This window comes from Mesoplodon bidens, assembly GCF_964165515.1.
Source record: "Mesoplodon bidens genome assembly, chromosome: 4".
Taxonomy (NCBI): domain Eukaryota; kingdom Metazoa; phylum Chordata; class Mammalia; order Artiodactyla; family Ziphiidae; genus Mesoplodon; species Mesoplodon bidens.
In genome coordinates this window covers 48225949-48249824 of record NC_138160.1, presented here as the reverse complement: position 1 = coordinate 48249824, position 23876 = coordinate 48225949, and the positions used below count along the sequence as shown (strand labels likewise).

The window sequence follows — 23876 nt, the reverse complement described above, 5'->3', positions numbered from 1 at the left end:
AAACTAGTAATAAACAACAATATGAAAATCACCACCAACAGCATCACCTAGAGAAAGGCATTTTAGAGAACTGGGATATATCTTTCTAAAATTTTTTCCATAAACATAATATGTTTTGGCGTTTGTTTTTGTTTTAGTGTTATTTTACAAAAATTAGATCACATTGTAATCTTTTTTTCCCACTCGGCATTATGTCATGAATATAATCACATATTCTTCTGCATTATTTTAACAGCCTCATAGTATTTCATAATATGATGTATCAAAATTTATTAAGCCAATCCCTCAGTACAATAATTAGATTCTTTATCATAAATAAGCTGCAGTGAACATCTTTTTGTTATTGAGTTGGACCATGTCTAAAATGTCAAAACCATTAGTTCCCAAATTTAAGCATGCATAAGAACCATAGTGGAGACTTACTCAGACTCCCAGGCCCTAATAATAGAGATTCTGATTAGGCAGATCTGGAATAGGGCCTGGGAGTCTGAATTTTAGCAAGTACCTTCTGCGATTCTCACGCAGGAAGTTTGAGCACCACTTTTTTGAGAAATAACAGCTTAGAGATGCTATAAATACTGTCTTTTCCCTCGACCCTTGTAAAAATGTCATTTTCCTACAATAACATGAAATACATTTTGTCCTGGTGATCATTTTTACATTTCTTTCCAAAATAAGGCCATTTAACCTATCACCTTCTACTGGGTAAAGTTCTGTTTCTTTTTGAAATATCATTGATACACATTGATCTGGAATTTTTTAAAAGCTACTTGTTATGCTGTTTTTGAATGAATGTTAGGATATAGACATCTATAGCTTTATCATTTTTATTATCAAGATAAAAATGCTACACTTTATTTTTAATAGAGGTTGTTCTCTCAGAAGAAGTTACTTCTTGAGGTGGTTTTATCTAAAAGAGAATGGCACAAACCTTAAGTCTTTTATCACATGACCTGGGTTATAGAAAGCATTCCTTCAGTTACAATGCTATCTTTATAAAAAGATATTAACTTTGGCCAGCTACATTCAGTGTTTAGCTCTGCTAGACTCATCTTTTTTCTTCTTTTCCACGTTTGTCCCAAGGAAGGATGTCTACACACTTAAGTCATTCATTAACTTCTCTTGAGAAATATGTGAGGCAAATCATGACCTGTTAGCAGTCCCAGAGTGTGGCTGTAGTTTGCAATTCTGTCCTTAAATGAACACACAGAACTTTGTAAGCACATAGAGGCTCACTTTCTCAAACTAAAAGCTAAGAATGGTACATGTGCACACGTTTTCCCTTTATTTTATATATTTGCCATCTCACTAAGCACTGATTTTACCACTGGCTATTATAAAATCTGAGCTGAAAGTAGCCTTAAGGTTCATTTTGTACAATCTCTTGATTGTATGTCTAAGGAAACTAAAGTGCAGAAAGGTTAAATGACTCAACACCACATAAGTAATCAGTGGCAGAGTCAGGCCTAGATCTCTGTCTCCTGACTTAATCAACAAGGATTCTCACTAATTTCCACTGTTTATGTAGGGCTCAATTCTGTTCATTTTTTTTTAATGTGAGGCATATTAAATTATGGTCAATTACTGTGTGTTCAATTCTTTTCTGGAAGTATGCACCTTGCCAGGGACCATACTTGTTAGAGGAAGTACAGAGAAGTTATTAGTTTCAGGTTTAACTAAAATAGATTTGGGTTTGGATTTTGACTTGTAGGGTGATCAGTCATCCTAGTTTGCTTGGGATTGGTGGGTTCTCCTGAACATGGGACTTGCAGTCCTAAAAGCAGAAAGGCCCAGGCAAACAGGAATGTTGGTTACCCTACTAACCACGTGGCTGTGTGACCAGGGCATGTGATGATAAAGGTCTCTGTTTCTTTATGTGTGAAATGGGAAAAGTAATAGAACCTAATCCAGAGTACTTCAGTGAAAATTAAATGAGGTGATATACGAAAAGCACAGCACTCACTAAGTAAACCCAGCACTTGATAAGGACTCAATAAATATTAGTCATTATTATTAAAACTATTTTCTAGTTTTATTGAGATATAATTGACATACAGCAGTGTATAAGTTTACTGTATACAGCATAATGCTTTGACTTAAAAATATTGTAAAATGATGACCACAGGTTTAGTTAACATTCATCATGTTGTGTAGATACAAAAAAAAAAAAAAAAGAAAAAAATACTTTTTTCCTTGTGATGAGAACTCTTAGGGTTTACTCTTTAGTAACTCTCATATATACCATCCAGCCTTGTCAACTGTAGTCATCACGCTATACATTACATCCCTAATATTTATTTATTTTATAACTGGAAGCTTGTACCTTTTGACCCCTTTCATTCAATTTCCCCTCCCCCACACCCACTCTGGTAACCACAAAGCTGATCTGATGAGTTTGGGTCTTTTTCTTTAGATTCCATGTATAAGTGTGCTCATACAGGGTTTATTTTTCTCTGTCTGACTTACTTCACTTAGCATAATGCCCTCAAGATCCATGCATGTTGTCTCAAGTGGCAGGATGTGCTGCTTTTTAAAGCCATTATTATTACTAATGTTGTTTTACAAAGCAAGTAGATTCCTCAAAGCACAGATTCTCAGAATCTAGATCTTCATATCTAGGACTTGAAATAAATAAACTTTGCGTTTAGCTTTGACGTCTTCTTTACCTTCTGGGTGCCTTCTTTTTTGTTTCTATTTATCCATGAAATTAGACAATAAAACCCAAGGCTGAATAGAAGCCACCATTGGATGTCCTTTCACATTTTTCAAGCTATAAATCAGAAAAAGACAAATTTTCTGTTTTTGGAAAAAAATATGGATGAATGAAGTATCGAAGGCAGTATAGTGCTATGAAAAGATAAAGGGAATTAGCCTGGATTATAATAATAATAGCTGCCATTTTGTTGAGTGCAAACTGTGGGCCATCTATTAGTGCTTCATACACTTTGTATCTCTGATCCAGACAGTGACCCTGAGAAGTAAATGTTATTATTATCCTCAGTGTTCAAGTGGAGAACCAATCTCAGTGAGCCTAAGTTACTTGCCCAAAGATGGTTGTATAGTAAGAAGTACAACAAAGGTTCTAAACTAGGTCTGGACTCTGCAAAGTCAATGCACTTTTAACTTATAACCAACAGGCTAATTTTGGAGAAAGTACTTTGCCTCTCCGGGCTAGTTTCTTCACTTGTACAACTCAGAAGGAAAGGAAATTGCCATGACTGCTTATCACATTGCAGGTAATGAGCTATGCACATTACATTCATGATCTCATTTAATTCTTGTGGGTAAATATTATTTCCATTTTTTTTGTGTGTGGGGGGGAAATGGGTGGGTCATCCTCCATCCTGACAGGGAGTCACCCTTACCAGTGGAAAGGTTTTTAGGAAAGGGCAACTCCTACTTAGTTTCCAGAGCCCTTCCTTTCCATGTCTCAGGAGATAACCGCTTCAAACAATATGCCAAAGAGACACAGTCGAGGGTGGCCAATTCTGCTCCCCTACACACTTGTCCATGGGAGAGACCCTGCCTGGCCACCCACCCAAAGAACAGAGTCACTCACCGAAGCCCTCCCTGAAACACCACCTTTGGCTCCTAAAGACCAAACAGGGTGTGGAGGATAGTGGTTTGGGACTTCAGAGGGGAGAAAGGCCACTCACACGGAGATAGAAAAGCAAAGGTTTGGCCAACAAATGTGTGCTGCAGAGATGATGGATCTATTTCCATTTTTATGGTAAAGAAACAGAAAACTTAGATTAAGCAACACTCTACAAACACAACTGGCAAAGTGGCAACGTAAGGATTCTAAAACTCAGTGTGTTATCTGATAACATTTGGTGGCTCTATCATTCTGAGTATGTGGAGATAATAAACGTTGCCAGACTAGACTTTCCAACCACTTGGAAATAATTATTACTTACGTAGCAGTATATTTTCAACTAGAATCAAAATATTAAATTTTCTATTCGCAAAACTCAGCTGTGATTTAAATATATTTCTACTTGGTACTCAGATGGTCATGTCTTTTTTCTCATTCCCCTCACAAAGTCTTATCATAAAACTTTGTAAAGAATATCTGAGTAACATGTGACATATGAAAATATGTTACAAATATGGTTCTAATTATGAAGAAAAAAATAGGACTCATTTTCTTCCTCTTTCTTCATGTATTTATGGGTATGTAATATGTCAAGATATATATATATATATATACATACATATATATACACACACATATATGTATGAAATTCCTGCAATTCATTTCATATTTGCTAGAAAAATGTTTTGATTTACCCTTGATTTCATAGAATTCATACACAAAATTCATAAATTCTAAGATTATTGGAGATGTCAGTTAATTGTTAACAACCAAGCCATATCTAAATATACTAGTGAACAACTTTACTATTTTTAAAATAACTCTAGATTTCAGTTATTAGTTGTAGTCTTTTCACCAAATATTGTTCTGTTAATATCATTGCTTTCTAGTTAACATTTTTCACATATAATTTTCCCTCAATTTCTTTCTCCAAAAGTGTAAAGCCATCATGTAATGATAAATCATGGGACTTTTGTTGATTACTGTACTTTCTTGAACTTTTGTCTTAGGCCTCTGAGGAAACACTGCATTCCACTAATGAAGAGGAAGACCCTTTGCGAGGAATGGAACCCTATCTTGTACGGAGACTTTCTTGCCGCAGTGTCCAGCTTCCCCCTCTCGCCTTCAGACAGTTGGAACAAGCTGACTTGAAAAGTGAATCGGAGAACACTCAAAGGCCAACCAGCCTCCCCCTGAAGATTCTACCCCTGATTGCTATCACTTCTGCAGACTCCAGTGGGTGAGTGACCTTGGCGACATTTTCCCATTTTATATTTTAGATGGTGATGGTTGTCTGTGATCTTTTGAGTTTTGTGGCTCATTGCTTGATTTGAGCAGAAGGAAAATGGGGTTTCTAGAGCCAAAAGAAAGAAGGGTGATTTTTTTCCTCAGGTAATGTTGCAATCTCTGCAGGAGGAGACGTTTTAGTCAAATTATTTTACAAGGAGGACTTGAAAAGGTATTGATGAATGATAATGAGTATCTGAGGAAGGGGACTTGGACTTGGAAATTGATATTGGTCATAGGTAATTTAATAGAAAATTTCTTAACAAATGAGAACTAATGGACAAATTACCATGTAGGCATACATATCTGGAAATGGTAGGCAATGTTTATTGATGCAAAGCAAATTTGGAATCAAGAATAGATTGTACTATAATTAGAATTAAAGGAAATATGCAGTTATAGTCATGAGCCTAGTAATTTGGCCTTTGACGTTTTCAGGTGTTGCTTACCAGAATACTGTTTCAGTTCCCATAACATGGCAGTTTTATTCTGCATTAGTATGTATAGAAGAATCAGATGCAATGAGGCCTCCAATTACAAATGTAATATTTCTAGTTCCTACTTTGCAGAGTATTTATGTTTTTATTCTTTTTCTGCTGTTTACAATGGAGTTTTTACTCTTTAATAGCAATTCACCAGATAAAATATTGTCAAAGAAAGTGAGGATAGTGGGCACATCCGTTATTTGTTTTTTTGGCCAGCTCAGCTGCATTTTAAGAAGAGAGGAGCATAGACAGTCTCTTGAGCATTTACTAGGATAACAAGAACAGAGCAATTTGTTATGCTGAAAATGTGATGCTCCCTCATTCTCTGCCAAGTTCAAGGCATATATGTCTAGAGAGGTACCTTTTGGATTTTCCTAAAAGTTGTTAGAAAAGTTGTGGTCAGAAAAAAATTCAGCAGTAACTGTCATCTAAGATATTGAATTTAGCTGTTTGAATTGTTACAGACCAGTTCAAAGCACCTATGTTATTAAAAGTTATGAGGAAACCACTACTAGGTAAATAAGAAGACAACAAATTCTTACTTTGAAGCGATGGAAAGAGGAATTACGTATGTGATGTGTTTGGGTTGTTTTTTTTTTTTTCCCCCTTGGGATAAACCATGTATATAAAGAAGACTGTACACCTGTTGATCAGACACTAAATCAGGTGAGAATTTTATATGGCAGTTTGATCTGAGCATGCTTTGAAAAACACTGTCTCAGAAATCCAATTTCCCCTCATCGGCGTCAACACGACTTCATCTGTGTAGAGAACAGGATTCACTGCCAGGTGTGTCAGAGGTCACCAAGTCCACCCCTATGTTCATTAATTTGCTAGAAGAGCCCAGAATTCAGTAAATACTTGTATTCATCACTGGGATTTATTACAGAAAAAGAATGCAAAGCAAAATCAACAAAAAGAAAGGCACATGGGGTAAAATCTGGAGGAAACCAGATACAAGCATCCAAGAGTTCCTTCTCCCAGTAGAGTCAGACAGGATGCACTTAATTCCTCCAGTAATGAGTTGTGACAACACATGTGAAGTGTGTTCACCAGGGAAGCCTTCTACCAGGGAAGCCTATTAAAGACTCAGTGTGTGTATGAGGTTTTAAGAGCCAAACTCACAGAAACAGAGTAGAGTGGAGGTTGCCAGGGGCTGGGGGTAGGGGAAATAGGGAATTGCTATTCAACGGGCATATAGTTTCAATTACAAAATGAATAAGCTCCCGAGATCTGCTGTACAGCATTGTGGCTATAGTTGAAAAGATTGTATTATGCACTTAAAATTTGGTCAGGAGAGTAGATCTCATGTTAAATGTTCTTACCACGATAAAAAAAATTAAAAATAAAAGATAGATTCAGTGCCCAGAATTTTTATTAGGGGGGTGGTCACTGGGGCACCCTCTTCGTAGCATGTGCCTAAATTCCAGATTCCCAGAAGGAGTGCAGTTGTTCAGCATAAACCACATTTTTTACACAACCAGTTTAGGCAGTTGGCCACTCTTCCCAGTTAGGGAATGGTGGGAACCCTCCTGAAATCCAAGGTCACAGATGCCAGCTAAGGGCTCACCTTTCCAACAGGCTTTTCTAATGAGAACAGTTGTAGGCCTAGTATAAATGCTTTTCTGCACAGCAGGTTTATCTAACAATCATTATCTTGCTTTTGCTACCTTTGAGGAAGAAGGGATTATAGTTATAATTAAAATTAAAATGAACTAATTTAAGCCTGTGTTGTATTCAATTAACTTTGGTAGCTCAAAAAATTTGGTGGCTAAACGTGATTTCTCTTTCAAAGCTGGTGTTATATCATGTGCCCTTAAAAGAAACTGATGCAGTATATTTAATATGCCTCTGTGTAGTTAGGCAATGCATATAATTAAAAATCTCAGGTAAAAGCTAAGCTTATTTAATTAAATTTGAATATATTGCTAAAAGCAAATAGCCTCCAAGTGCCAAAGAACTTAGAGGTTCAGAATTGTCTGTATGATAGTACTTCTGTTGGTTCAGAGTTTGTTTCCTTTTTAATCAAGGATCTAAGACTCAAGTATAAACAAAACAGTGCTTACCATTTACAAATTTATTCAATATCTTGGAGGAAAGAATTTGTCTTTTAGAGAGATGAAACAAGAGTGACTTGTCTGTATCGGAAGGCAGCCAGGAGAAACCATGGATGAGAGTGGCAGAAACAAAGACTAAGGATGTCCTAAAGGGATTCCTATTATCTTTTGAAGCAAAAATAACCTAGTGGCAGGGCAGGAATAGAGACACAGACATAGAGAACGGACTAGAGGACACAGCAGGGAAAGAGAGGCTGGGAAGAAGTTAGAGAGTAGCACCAACATATATACACTACCAACTGTAAAATAGATAGCTAGCAGGAAGCTGCTGCATAGAACAGGAAGATCAGCTCAGTGCTTTGTGATCACCTAGAGGGGTGGGATAGGGAGGGTGGGAGGGGGGCTTAAGAGGGAGGGGATATATAGCTGATTCACCTTGTTGTACAGCAGAAACTAACATAACATTGTAAAGCAATTATACTCCAATAAGGATGTAAAAAAAAAAAAGAAAGAAATAATGAATCAAGTGAGGAAATAATTGATCATTTGGTCCAAAAAATATATATTTGTCAACTGAGTATCTGAGAAATTTAAAAATCAAGAGTATAATTTTCTGGACTATCTAAGCTTTGGAAGGTCAGCAAATGGTAAAGTTAGGGATGACATTCTGTAGCTATTCCAGTTAACCAAGAATACAAGGTTCCTTCACAGCTATCAGAAAGGGCTAATGGGTAATTTAGACTATTTTAGCTAGGTTTTCTACAGCCCCATTTCCCATCATTAAAGGTTAGTAGGCCCCCAGGTCCCACTGTCAACTTACACTGAGACATTGGCAATTGTGAATCTCTGATGAGAAAGAAGACTTTTTATGCCCTTTGGATTTATTTATTTATTTTTGCTCTTTCTTCTGGGATATCAGCACATCAGACACTTGCTCTGTCGAGTATTACACAGTGGGTCTAGAGACTTGTGCTACCCCTTTAGAAAGCCGTGATGTGGTTTCTTAAGGGAATGTTGGTGGGCAAAAATGAATGTTATGTATGGCAACTATTAACTTCCTCATGAAGTTCCTGGGTCAAGAGCCTGAGTTCAAGAGGACTTTTTAAAATTAATACTTTAACAGTTCTACTTGGATTTGTTTTAACCAGGCAATATGAATGTGTTCAAATGTCCACTATTTAACAATTCTCTTTGAGTATGCCTAAGGTGTTAGCTTGTGTGTGCTGTGATTTAGCAACATTTTGAAACTTTCAGTGATCAAAAAACAGAATTGTAAGGCCCGGGATGCCCAGAACCTTGAATTCACCCACCAGTTAGTTTTCCACATAGGATAGGATAGGATGACGCAGGCTTCGTGGCTGTTTATTGACTCTTACTGAAGTAAGAGAGACATCTATTAATGTCTTGAAATGTTATGAACTTGGCAAGAACTTGGAATGTCATAGGTTTCTATATTTCTATCTTAAACAGTTTTCTATCCATTTACTTTCTTAAAAACTTTTTATATATGTATACTTTACATGCAGTAAAATACATAAATCTTAAGTATGCATCTGGATAAATTTTATATATTTGTATACTCATGTAATCACCATATAATTTCCTATCTTCCGTCACTAAAGATTAGTTTTCCCTCTTCTTGGACATCATATAAATGGGATCATATAGTAAATACTCTTTGTGTATGGCTTCTGTCACTCAAAATGGTTTTTCATATTTATAGTGTTGGTGTGTGTATCAATAGTTTGTTCTTTTTTATTGTGGTGTAGTATTCCATTGTATGAATATAACATAATTTATCTATGCACTTTCATTGGTGGCCATTTGGGGAATTTCTAGTTTGGAACTATTATGAATAAAGTTGCTAGGCACATTTTTATACAAGTCTTTTTGTGGGCATATGCAATTATTTCTCTTGGTTATATTCCTGGGGGTACAATTTCTGAGTTGTAGGTAAGCATGTATTTATTTTTACTACTGTCCAACAATTTTACAAAGTGATGTACTATTTTATCCTCCCACTAGCAATGTGTGGAAGTTCCAGTTGTTCTGCATCCTTACCAACACTCAGTATTCTCAGTCCTTTCATTTTAGCCATTCTAGTGAATGTGTAGCAGTATCTTACTGTGGTTTTAATTTACATTACCCTGATGAGTAGAAATATTGTTTACCTTCTAATATGCTTATTGGCTATCTGGATATCTTCTTTTGTGCTATGCCTATTTAAATATTTACCCAGTTTTTTTTAACTTATTGATTTCTGGGGGGTATTTCTGTATTCTAAACATGAGTCTTTTGTTTTTATTGTAAATGAATATTTTCTCTCACATCATGGCTTGAATTTTATTTTCTGTTTACTTTTAATATGGTGGTAATATTAAGAACCTCTGAAATGTGTGTGTGTGTAGGGAAAAGTGTCACTGTGAATGGTCAGGGAAACAAGGACAGTGAGATGGTGGTGGAATTAGGCTGGAGAAAAGAGAAACGAGGACGGGCAGATAACAGGGAAAAACAGTGAAAAGGAAAAGAGTGAGGTTTGCAGGGTGGAGAAGAAAATGGAAAGGGGGAAACGGAGGCAGCTTGATAGGGGCAAAGGAGGTAATAAGAATGACACTTAACCTGCAGGGCAATTGTACTGAGAGAAAAGAAAAGTTGATCCCTTGAATATTGAATGGTGGCAAATAGGACATCCAAGCATTAAGGGGGCAGACAGAAAAGTTGAGAATGAAAAGACAATATGTTCATGGTAGACAGTGGCAGAGTAGTAAGTGGTTTAGAGTGGGGACTCCAGATAAGGTGGTCTGAATTTGAGTCTTGCATGCATCACCACTTCCGAGCTATTGGACCTTGGGAAAGTTCCTTACCACTCCAAATTTCTAATTTCTAAAGGGCAAAAATAAAAATAATGAGAGTACCTACCTCATGGTTTTATTGTAAAGATAAAATACTTGGTACTCTTTTGGTATGTTATAGCTACTTACTGTATAACCACTACTGCTACTGCTACAATTATTTGCAAAAATATCGGAGCAAATCCTGTTTGTTTTTATCAGTTTCCTTGTTAGAATTGGCCTCAAAGATCCTCTATTAATAACTCTTGGGGTAAAGATGGGTGTTCTAGCAGATTTAGGAGGCAACCAGAAATTTGTTCCTGGTTCAGAAAGTTAAGATTGTTATGGACCTGTCACATTTATGTTAAGAAGTCTAGGTCTTGCTTTTGGCATCAGTCCACAGACATGCCCTGCTTTCAAAGGTTATTCAATTATGTTTGGAATGAGATCAGAGGTCCTCTTCATTCCTTACTTTCTCCTTGTTTCACTTCTATAATAACCCTTGCTGACTTCAACATAGTTACCTGGTCAGAATCCTCTGGAGGAATTAGGAGCTCCCCTTGGCCCCAACTCTGGCACTGGCTTACTTTCCCTGGGTGGTCCATGGAGCCCCCAGATACTCTGAGGAGGGTTTAGCTTGCCACACATGGAACGCTTCTTGCACACAAGTAGGAGATTGTGGCAGCAGAAGGAGGGTGACAGGAGATAGTGCTAAATCTCTCTACCTGTGTTTTGCTGCTGCATCAGCTATAATAAAATAAAAGCCAAGGAGTAAGTTGTCCCCTTGTGACAGGATGACACACCTCTGGATGGATGTATATTCAGGGATACATGTGGGTGGAGAATATTACAAACACTTTCTCATCACTAGTGCCCCATTACCTGTCTGGAGAAGTACACTGTGTGCATTTGTATTACTATGTCCTATAAAAAAAAGAAAATGAAGAGAAGTTAAAAGAAGAAATGGTCACTCTTGGGGAAAAAAATCAATTCCCCAACATAGGAGGAAGGATTACTTTAGTCAAATAAGGCTTCATATTATAAGGATCTTCCAGAAATATTTCCTTGAGTTATGTGCCATTCACAGAGGAGCTGGTCCCAGATGCCAGTTAGACTTTGGATTCCTTGATCAGCTGCCCATCATCTAATGTTCTTGAGTACACACAGTGCCTTAGTGTGAACATAAAAAAGCTAATTTTCAACATTTTGTTACTGAATCAAAATCCAAACAAAATAAAATGAAGAGAAACAGAAGCTTGGTTAAAACAGACATTTGATTTTTCAAATTTCATCCTTTTAACTTAAGAAAGCATTGACAGTGGGCATTTCAGATTTGAAGTATTGTGGATATAAGGATTTATGAAGCTAAAGAGTTATATTTCATGGTGAACCCGTGAGACTTGCACCTTCATATTGGATATGTGCTCAAGTTTCAAGATATTTATCTGATAAGTTCTTGCTGAAAGTGATGTGGAAGATCTATAACCCAGTAGGCAAAGATTTCTAAAATTGAAAATGGGCACACATGACTGTGATTATTAAATATCCCTTCAGAAATATGGTGTTCTTGAGCTGGATTTGGTTTTAAAAATAATCATTGCAAAGTAATAAGGAGGCAATGTTTGCAATAATCGTAAAGATACATGCTATATAAAAAATAATAAAACAACTGGATTCCTTTGTCTTTGATTTTTTTTAAATGCAATTTATTTGTATAGTGTTTGTCAAAACTTCTCGGAATATCCACAAAACATCACAAGACTCATTTCTATAGCATTTACTCTTATTTAATTGAATCAAGTTTTACTTTGCTTTGAAATTTTTGAGTTTCAAGATTAACACAGACTCTAAGAGTGATGGAACACTTTGCTATATAATATCTTGGTAAATGACATCTTGAATCTAATCTAAGCTAAGATAAACAACTAAATAGTGCTGACAGTTTTCCCTCACACATCACAGAAACTCTGAGTGTTTTATGGTACCTGTCACGCCCTAAATTTCCAGAAAGTAAAAATATTTCCTATGAATGAAAAAGATTTCCAATAAATGATAATTTGGTTAAAATAAATAATACGTTAATTATCAAACCCTCATTTCTTTTTCAGACTACTGTAGTGCCTTTTCATTCTCGTAGCACTCTCTGGCATCCTAATTAAGGTTACTCAAATGGACTGATACCATACCACAGTATTTTGATCTCTATTTGTATGTCAGTAAAGTAACATGTACTGGGGAGGGTTTACTTTTGTAATCAAAGATTTCTATCTCACCAGGCTCCCATGTTCATAAAAACACTAAACGGAGTGGTGACTTGTGCGTTTAGCACACCAGAGCACCTGGTCCCTGTTTTCAAACTTTTCTATTTCAACTTTACTTGTTTGATAGTATAGATTGGTTAGAGATCCCATATTTTCTAAAAATGAACCTGGTGAAGCATTTAATTTACCATGAAAAGTGATCGAAGAACACGATACTGTGGCAGGCAGAGTGCAGAGCTGAATAAAAAACACTTTAATCATTTCCACCTGAGAATCATCATTTTTCAGCTCCTCAGATAGCTGCCTTTCCACAAACACTACCCTGTTTGACTATCCTTATATAATCACTGAAGTGTTTGGGGAGAGTTTCCAGTTCTTTCAAAGTCATGTTCTTCTGTCTTGCAATATCATGTTTGTGGGGAAAGAAAGTAGGTGAAAGCACTCTGATTGAATGGCCTTTGTTTAATTGTTATGTGCTCCATAAATGTATGCATTAATTTACACTTAATATTGGACAAAGTGTATCAGTTCAAGAAGAATAAAACAAGAAAAATGCATTCAGTTGAAATTCAGGAAAAGATGAAGTTAGCAAACTCTTCCCGCCTACAAATGAGCACCACAAAATGGAAAAATGATTTCTTTAAAATAAAATTGTATACAGAAAAGGAACTATGAGAAAACTATATGACCTCTTGTGTTAAACACACTTTTTTGTTATTGTTGGTTTTGCTGAAAATCCTGGCTAGTTGGTTAGAATTCTTTCTAACAGCTTAGGATTTAGGTGTTATTTACTATACCAATTTATCTCACTCATTTAGAATCTTTTATCCACTTAAAAGGAATTAAGTGGAGCTAAGCATTGTTAGACCTATTCCAAATCTGTGGAATTCAATCAAAATAGTATGCCATTTAAGTTGTTTGATGTCATTTATTTAACATATCTGGATTGACTTTATTTGATGGATTAGCATCATTTACCCTAAAGTTTGTGGCTCTGAGCCTGGCAAAGGTGAGACCTTTGCCCGCATTTCCAAATGGGATTTACCTCAGGGTGTTTTATTCCAACGTGATTCCTAAAAAAAAATGTGACTAATGCTTAATGCCATAATAAATACACACACACACACACACCTTGTTGTATGGAAGCTATACATAGAAACTCAAAACTTTAGTATACATAAATAATAAACTTAAAATATATAATTTAAAATATACAAGTAAGATTTAGAATACACATTTTAGAATATAAAAATATACTTTACCATTGACTCTCTGGACATTTTCCATTTTTTAGTCATATATTTTAGGAGTGTTCTCCTTTCCTCCTCCACTAACTGTTCTGTGCCCCTGTTAACATGTGACTCTGGCCTTCTTATTTCTCCAATATTATTTAATTGAGATTAATTTTACTTCTTAAAGTTGTATGTTTCCACACATATTAGAAAATCAAGTTAAATTTTATAAATAAAAAAGAATAACTGCATGTTATATTGGTGAAAATGTTCACCTACTCCATCATGTATCAGTTATGTATTTATGTATTCATGTACACATGCATTCAACCATTAACAAGTGTCTATTTTTTCTACACACCATGCTATGAACTGGAGATGGGAGGCTCACCAAGACCAACACAGTCTCTTCTTTCATAGAGTTTAGAATTCAGCTCGGCACACAAATAAGAAAACAGACAACTACAATCCCATTTGTTAGGTATAATGCATATATATGACTGAGGACATGCAGAGCAATGCAGGATAATAGGGGAGCAAATTAGCCTAGGCTTATGAGGAACTGACACCTAAGCTGAGACCTAAAGGAGATGGTATCAGGCAGAGAGAACAGCAAAGTCCAATGACAGAAGAAAGCGGGATGTATGTGTTCAGATAACTAAAACTGTTTAGCGTGGCTAGACCAATAGGCCATGTTGTAGTATGGTTGATAATCATTATCATTAATTTTTCAGGTAACCGATATGTGAGGGTTTGGAATATTCTCCAGGAGTGCTGAGCACCCAAGGTATAGGCACTAAGAAAGCAAATAGTTCAGTTGATTCAGAATTGGAAAGTGGGGTTGCAAGGTAGGAAAAACTGGGAAAGGGATTTGAGAGTTTGGCAAGACAGTGAAAGAAGTGATGAATTGTGACACCTAAGCTGAGTATGGAACTGAGTGAACGTAAGAAGGTACAGATATAGAGAGGGTTGAGATCTCTGGCGGGCTCTATGATGTCAGAGAGGTGAGATTAGAATAACTGAACAAGCTGAAAAGTTAGGAGGTTATATTTGAAGGATAGGATGTTTGGGCCTTCTGATTTAAGTTAGGTCATTTAAGGTGGTTTTCAAGATGTTAGCGGGTTTCCAGGGAAGAGAGTGACTGCAGTGGGAAAGAAGTAGTTGAAGAACTGAGAGATTTGGGCATAAGATAACCCTCCACAACAACACTGAAGTCACACAGGAGAGCAGCAGGGATCAAGATGTCAAAGTGCTAAAAAGGTGGACAGCTTTCAATAAATGAGACATAGAGATCAGGGAGGCTGGCAGAAGCCAGTGATGAAGTAGAGTTGATTGGCATCGATGCCAAAAGAGAGGTTTTGCAAGAGGACAGAGGAGTAATGCCCTGTCCTCTTGCAGGGCATTAATTAATGCCCTGCATTAATTAATGTGAGTAATTAGGAGAGCACCAACCCCATCTCAGGAAGAGGGTCAGGGCACTGAGAACAAGAGCAGCCTCCCCTCCAGTTCACTGCAGGGCCGTGATGTCCTCAGCAAAGGGCCATGTTTGAAGGAAGGTAGGATGGTGGGTGACTCTTCAGAGGGGAGGTGAAGATGAAGGACAGTCTGTTTACCACAGGAAAAAAAGGGTTCCAGAAGACCTAACTAAGAAATTTGGAAGAACAGAGAGGGGCTTTGGACAGAAAAGAGAAATCATAGAGCAATAGAGGGATAAGGAACAGAGGAGGAATTATCTATCTCAGGTAGTTCTCTGAATTAGAGCTGAATTTCAAAACATTTTCAAGAATTGGTCCAGCTGTCCTCTGACAGATTCAGGGAGGCAGAAGTGTAGCCTAATAAGTAAGTCTTTTACAAAGCCTGCAGGGGTTATTCTAGTCCAGATAAGTAGGTCTACAATGGTAGCCTTTGGTTCCTAGTACTTCCATCATCTGTTGGAAACAGCAGCAACTTCTGGTGTTTGGGAAATTTTGCATCTCTCAAGCTACTCAGCTGTGTCCTAGATTTATTACAGTCTGTGGAATATGGGGAAGGATCTGATTTTTTTCATGTGTATTATCTTTTTAGTCAGAGTATTATTTTATTTTCAACTGTTGTTTTTGTTAAAAATATTTAACTCTATTTTGCCAGCTATAATAACAACTTAGGTGTTAATTAGCGTTTGAATTTTTCTTTTGAGAATTTCCTTCCTGAGAAATGATCATTGTCTGAAACAACTCTACTTCCTTAAATATTCTTAAATACTATTTCTGGGATTCAAATACTATTCCAGTTCATCATGCTGCCAGTTGTAGCAGCAAAATCTAGAATAAAAGTGAATTTTATGTGGACAAACTTCATTTGTAGAAAACTTTCTTCTGTAAATGAGACTACTAATGTGACTCTACTGAAAGAACACAAAGGCACATGCATATGTTTTTTTCTTAACTTGGGTGTAATGTATTACTTGCAGACTTTATCTTATAGAAAACAATGCTCATGTTAATTTTAATTCAAAACTATATGATAAGAGTTGCAGGGTTAAATCCTGGGACTAAAAACCTTGATATAATGCCTCTGCAAACACAATTTTTTAATTCTGGTCTCTTCTATGGGTCATTTTTGTTTGTTTTAATCCTCACTACCTGAAATAGTATCTGTGACTAGCAACTGTGGAGTATGTCATAAATGCTTTAGCAAAGGATATTAATTCTACTCCAAAGATACCCACACAGAGAGGGCTTCATTTGTCTTAAAAGAAATGTAAAGGTTGATTGATTCTCAGATTGTTGTTGGTTCTTTACAACAAATAAAGACTACATAGAATCTTTACCTTCTTATTTTGGTTTTTAATTTCTGGCATGTTCTGTTCAGTGTCCACTGGCAAAACTGAGGTTAGGGCTAATGATTTTAGGTTTAAGTGTTTCTATAAAACCGCCCTATAAGCGAAAGATATCCTTTGCAGTGGCAAAACAGTGAATGCATACTAATGAAAATTCACATTCATGGACCATTATCTAGTCATTAAGATGATTGTTATGATAACTATATGGTAACGTGGAAGACCTTGGGAACTTTTGGGAAGAAAAGAAAAATACATAAGTACATCTCCATGTTTAAATTACAGACTGCAAAATATACGCCTGCATGTGTCTAAGAACTGGAAAGCAATATGAAAATAATTAGATATTTTTGAATAACAGGATTGTGTTTTTTTCCCTCTTAATTTCTAGTAATGAAAATATGTGTTTGTCCCATTAGTAAATTACATTAAAATTGTATTTATGATTTATCTGCAATTGCATTCATCCAAGCATCTATAGAGCTTTAGTATATGATAGACACTGTTTCAAGTGCTGGGAGTATATTTTTGAAGAGATAAAAATAAAATTCATGGTATTTTGTTTTTCACATGTAAGTCAACAGGAATCTTTGGCAAATATGAGGGGAGGAATACTTGGACTTTTCGAGTTCTCCTGATCATTTTGTGTAACCAGGCTCTGCTGGCAGCAGAATCCCCAAAAAGATCACCAGCAGAACATACTGATCAAGCCAGACTAAGTATTAGTCTCACTGAAATAAAGGAGAACACTGCCCTTAAACTTACAAATACTTTAGAAGGGAGAAGTACAGAAAGGATATTTATAGAGTTTTATAGCCTGGTCTTGTTAGGTGGAAAATGGTTGGAATTGAGAAGAATTTAAGGTCCTAGTGTAGCTTTGGATTAATGGGGTCTTAAAGTGAGGTGAGGGTCATAAAGAGGTTTGATGAGCAAACTGTTAGTTTTGAGAAGTAAATTTTTAGTTGGTTTACAGTCTTACAGTTTAAGAGCAAGCATTCCATGGAGCTAGTACCTAAGTTATTTTTGCTTGGTCCCAGGATTTGTTTGGCACTAAAGCAGGCACTTAAGCTTTGACCCATAATTGTTTAGCACTGGGACAGAAAGTATTTTGGTTTTAGTTCTTACCACCTTGTTTATGAGTGAGCCTAGGTCCTATGGTCTGAATATTTATGTACCCCTGAATTCATATGTTGAAATCCTAACCCCCAAGTGGGGGGATGGTATTAGGAATGGGGGCCTTTGGGAGGTGATTGGTCATGAGGGAGGAGAACTCATGAACAGGATTAGTTCCCTTATAAAGAGACCCCAGAGATCCTTCACTCCTAGCCACGGTGAGAAGGCCATCTATGAACCAGGAAGTGGGCATTAACCAGACACTAAATCTGCCAGCCCTTGACCTTGCTTGGACTTCGCAGAGTCGAGAACTGTGAGAAATGAATTTCTGTTGTGTATAAGCCACCCAGTTTAAGGTATTCTGTTACAGCAGCCTGAATGGACTAAGATACTAGGTTTGATACTCATTCAGCCAGACATGGCCAAAAGACAGGTGCTTTGTACCCTCTTTTTAAATTTATACTATTGTCACCTCATTGTTTGAGAATATAACCCTGGGGATAGTCAAGGGATGAGAGCTCAAGGAAGGTGAGAGCCTAGAGTGGAAAACTGGTTTGGTTGGTTGGCATCTTCTGTTTTGAAGGGGTCCCAGTGTGGTAGGAAAGAGAGCCCAGCCTTCCACCTGGGAAGCTAGAGGGGACAGATATCCCCTCTGCGCACCTCTCTGAAGCAATTAGAGCTCAGTATGGTAAATCTGATGCTCCCAGCCAGGACTTTGAATCTTGAGAGGATGGCTCAGACCTGCCATCACATGTGTCACCACTAAATGTTAGTGGCATGGGGAGGTTGTGGCTACTGACACTGTGACCAGGGCTGATGTGTGCCCAGCTGGTGAGCAGCAGCATCCTAGGCAGACTGATCATGTGGTGTCCTCCTGGCTACTCCTTGTTTCCAATGGATCCAGCTTGTCTGGTTCTTATATTCTCTTTTTTTTTTTTTTAAGAAGATGGGGTAGGAGTTTATTAATTAATTTATTTATTTTTGCTGTGTTGCGTCTTCGTTTCTGTGCGAGGGCTTTCTCTAGTTGTGGCAAGCGGGGGCCACTCTTCATCGCGGTGCGCGGGCCTCTCACTATTGCGGCCTCTCGTTGTGGAGCACAGGCTCTAGAGCGCAGGCTCAGTAGTTGTGGCACACGGGCTTAGTTGCTCCACAGCATGTGGGATCTTCCCAGACCAGGGCTCGAACCCATGTCCCCTACATTAGCAGGCAGATTCTCAACCGCTGCGCCACCAGGGAAGCCCTCTTGCATTCTTTTGATGAATTCTTTTGATGAATTCCTTTTCCTGCTTAAGTGCATCAGTGTTGATTTCTATTGTTTGCTACCCAGACCCCTGAGAGGTACACAGCCCTTAATAAATGTATTGTGAAGCTTCACTGCTCTTGAAACCAAAGTACAGGAGGTGCTGTGACTTTTCCGTTACTTTAATTGTAAAATCAGTAGTAAATGTTAGTGGGGAGGAACGAAAGAGGAAAACTGAGTTTTCATTTCAGTGCATTCCTTTTACATAAAAAGGGTAACCAAAAAGGATGTAGTAGAGAGAAGAGTGTCTTGAGAAGAGTCTCTTTGTCCCCGGCAAAGTTTGTGAAGCTCTCAATAAGAAGACAAGGACAGGGCTTCACTGGAATTACTCCCTTTTGACTGTTCAAGCCAGTAGGCTTAAAATGGACTCCTAATGAGAGTGGTTTGCACTGCAATTAATTAAGTGCATGAAATTACAAACTGCATGTCTTTTCTCTCTGGAGAATATTCTTCCGCTATAAGTACTAATTTATTTTAATTCCTGTCTCTCTCTGTGTGTCTCTGTATCTCTTTTTTTTTTTTTTTTTTTTTTTTTTTTGCTGTACGCGGGCCTCTCACTGCTGTGGCCTCTCCCGTTGCGGAGCACAGGCTCCGGACACACAGGCTCCGCGGCCATGGCTCGCGGGCCCAGCCGCTCCGCGGCATGTGGGATCTTCCGGGATAGGGGCACGAACCCGTGTCCCCTGCATCGGCAGGCGGACTCTCAACCACTGCGCCACCAGGGAAGCCCTGTATCTCTTTTTAAAAAGAAGTTCTCCCTGAAGGAAAATGAACTCTGATTGCTGTTAGTCCACTGAGAAAGGCTTCCCTTTGAACATGGGAACATACTTCTCGCTAATTCTTCCTTACATGTAGTGCTAAATTTATCAGACTTGTTCCCGATATATTTTTTGAAAATAATGGTGAGGAAATAAGATGAGAAACTGTTGATCAAACTTTTTTTATAGGTGTCCTTGTCTTTTAGAAGTCATTTATCTTTTTTGTAGGGTGTGTGTGCACACATGCACACGCTTGTGTGTGATCTCCTTCAGAAGTACTTCAGAGACAGATCATTTCCAAAACCTTATTATCTTCAGTCTGCAGGGTCAACTCCTGGCAGAGAGGACACAGGCATGTTACCTCAATAGTAGAAGGCACTCCTTTCCTTCCTGGTCCCTCTCTACCTTTATGTACTATCTTAATTATATTCACAGCTTTTAAACCTCAATTATAATTCTGTGCTTCAGGATTTGTATTGTTCTCCCACTTTCTCTCCTAGATTAATATTTATTTTCAGGATATCTGCTTTAGTCAAATGGAAAGGGTCTAATAAGGCCATTCTTCATGAGATGGGAGTCATTTTACTTAACTTAATGGCTTGTTTCAATGTTAAGGGTGGAATTGTGAGGAGAAATGTATGGGTACTTGAATTTTCTAAATTCTTCAGAGTATTAATTGCATATCCAGCACAATTTCTTACAGCTGAGAAAAATCTGGTTGCTTAACAAAAAATGCAGTTAGAATAGTTTTGAAACAGGTTTGGCATTAACATTCTCCCTTTGAGATCATCTGAACTTTCTCTGATATCTGCCTGAAGTTACTCCCCTGTTTCTAAAGAAGGCCCTGCTGAGATCTACAATTGTCTGGAATATTCAGACATGACCTGCAGATTATTATGCTAAAGTAACCCTTACCTGGAATGAAAGAGGCCAGAGGTGATAAGGGTTCCTGGGCATTTGAGATCCTGAGAAAACTCAGGGGCGACTCTCCATAAAGATCTCGCCCTCCACCCCAACCTGGAGCCTAATTTACCAATTAGGAAATTATATCTTCATTGCAAGATGGTCTCAGCCTTGTTGGCCTGAAAGAGTTAATGCACCTTTAACAAATACAAAAGATCTCTCCTAGTAATATCTTAAACGTGGGGAAAAGTCTTCATTAACAATGGTCACCTAAAGTCAGTTAGATTTCATTGTTAAAAATTAGCACCATTAGCTAAAACCCTTGCCCATTCAAAATAATGCGTTGTCACATAGCACCAAGATCTATTATTAAACTGCCACACATTATTGCTTTAACGATTTGAGAACTATTATTTTTAGAAAAATGACTTTGTACAATACCCTATTAGAGTCTATTTATTGATGAGAAAAACAAAATCGGATGACATTTACAAAAAAAAAAATAGTATCTGTTGAAACATCTGTACCACTTCTCTTATTTAAAGGACATTTTTATCCTGGAAAATGACTACTTCAATTAGCCTCCCATCACAACAACAAAATAAAGTTGTCTTTGGATGACTTCTAATTTGCATTTAAATTATCCCCATGGCAGCATTTTGTAAGCACAAGCAAACAAAAGATCACTTGTATGACATAGACCTATACACCTGAAAGAGAAATATATCATCTACAAAATTAAAAATATGGGTCTTAGTAAACACCTCTGAAAAGGAATTATAAGGATCTGCATTTTTTTCCTTCTAGAGTTTATTTTTCTAATAATGATCCAGAAAAAGAAAATTCTAATATACTTTCCTTGGAGGGGTCATGGGACAATGATGCCATTTGAGGCATATGGGGGTAAAAATCACGTGATGTCCTCAAGTAGAGAGACTTTCTTTTATTGTTCTTTATCTCTACTATTGGCTCTAATGGTCTTTCTAAAATAATTTTATGTCATAAACTAGTATTGACCTGGAGATTCAGTGGAGAGGTGAGGGTAATGAGTGAGATTCTCCCTTGAGAAGGATCAAAGAGTCTGGAGGCTGAGAATTCCAAGATCAAGGCACCAGCGTAGTTGTCTTCTGGTAAAGGCCCTCTTCCTGGTTCATAGCCAGTGCCTTCTCACTGTGTCCTCACATGGTAGAAGGGACTAGGGAGCTCTGTGGGTCTCTTTTATAAGAGCACTAATCCCATTCATGAGGGCTTCACCCTCATGACCTAAGCACCTCCCAAAGGCTCTACCTCCTAATACCATCCCTTTGGTGATTAGAATTTCAACATATGAATTTGGGGGAGACATAAACATTCAGACCATAGCAGGAATGATATAGTAGAGAGGGAAAAATTGATGATGCAGGAAGTTGCTGGGTCCATGTCTTTGAGTAGCTAAGAGGGTATGGATCTAGAATACAAGAGGATGGCTGGCCTTGGCATCAGAGCAAAGACACTTTATCCATAGTAGTATAAGAGAAAGACTATATGATGAATGCAGGTAAGTGGGTAGATGTGGTGGTTGAAAATTATGGAAGTTCTTTCCTAAGTGCTTTATTTTTTCTTAGCATGTGCAAAGGCCCTGAGGCAAAACAGAGCATGGGATAATTAAAGAATTAAAATAAGGGAAGTATAATTGAACTATAAAGTAAGCAGTCACATGGAGCAAGAGAGGCTGAAGAGGTAGGCAGCATCCAGAGGTAAGCCAGGCTAAGCAATGGGAAACCAGTGAAGAATGGGGTGAAATCAGACTTGCCTTCTTAAAAGATCACTATGGGTGCTGTTAGATTAGATTAGAAATTGGAACAAGAGTATCCATGGAGAGACTAGTGAGAAAGCTATTGCAGTAATTCAATGGGGAACAATGGCCCAGTCTAGAGTACAGGTAGCAAGTAAAAAAAATGATCAGCTTTTGAGAAATATTTGCAGGCAGAATAGATAGACTTATCTCTCCTCTATTTGGGTGTAGAAAAGATTGCCTACATAAAGAAAAGAACAAATAGAGAATAGAGCATTGGAGTGGACATAAATGCTCTGGAAGGAGGATTGAGACCCTGGTTTAGGACATTGAGTGAGGAAGCCGGGCATTGTTGAGGAGAGCCAGGCGTCACAACTGGCTAGTAGTCAAGACCTGGATCCACAAAGTTATATGGTGTGGAAGGAGGGTACATTCTCCATTAGGTTAGTCTGGCTGGGCCTAAATGCTAGTTACTTCTGATTTTTTTTAAAAAATCATGAAATTATATTGACTAATTTTACTTTTAAGAAAAAATGTTAAACTTTTCATTTTCATAGTGAGACCAAAGTAAAGCTCAAAATCTTAAGGGGAAAAGAGTCAGAACTTAACAGGCAGATTGTTGATTGACATGGTGTCAGGCTCTAGGCCCATCACAAAGACTTTTCTTTGCTCTTTTGAAGTTTTTCTCACAGAAGCACTTGCATTTTAATTTCTGCATCCCTCATAAGCAGGTGTAGAACACAGACTCTGTGATTAAACCTTCTCTGTACATCTTGCAGATGCAAGTGGCCTGCAATATGCCTCCATCCTGAACCTTGCTAGATATTTCTGCACATACGAAATTATAGCCCTGCAGACTCTGGTAAAGAGATTACTATTAGATGGAGTTATGAAATGATTATAGAAATAAAAGAAGAAGAATTGGTTTCAGGAACCTAGTCCTATTAGACCAGGAGAGTTGAAATCTTCAAGAGGTTTTTAAGCTAAAACCCCAATGCTTGGAATGAGTCACCCCCTCTGAATAGGACTGTGTTTCTCACCTGAGCAATAGGAAGAAGATATTATTTTTTAATAAAAGCCCACATTAAATTAGAGGAAATGTCCATCTAACTATGAAGTAGAACAATGGAAAGATTAGAATAAAAAGCCAAATAGGAAAATTTAAGGAATCTGATTTCACAGTAGAGGTTTCTAAACTTGGGTGAGACTTATCTTTCTGATTCTAAAGTTAAATTAAGATAAAGAATCTGCATGTTGGAAACCAGCCTGTTTTTATGTACCATTATTTTCCTGCTTTTGGTATGGCTTGACACCAGTGTTTTCTAGTGAAGGTTTCCTTCTCTAGGCTGCTAGGAGAGCAGAGTGGAGTATGTAATTGCTGTGGGTGTGAGTGAGTACATAAAGGTGTGAGTGGACAGGTGTGAGGGGAGAGTGGTTATTCAGTCTTATTTCAAGCCTTGAA

At 37.5% G+C, this 23876-nt stretch overlaps 1 protein-coding gene across 1 annotated transcript in view; it reads left to right on the top strand.

Annotated features, from left to right (window-relative positions):
• Positions 1 to 23876, top strand: part of LOC308616895 (3',5'-cyclic-AMP phosphodiesterase 4D-like) — an 861608-nt gene that overhangs the window by 544077 nt on the left and 293655 nt on the right. Inside the window, exon 3 of the mRNA XM_081233392.1 lies at positions 4606 to 4835. Coding sequence (XP_081089518.1) covers positions 4606 to 4835 — 230 coding nt within the window. The remainder of the gene's footprint in view (positions 1 to 4605; positions 4836 to 23876) is intronic.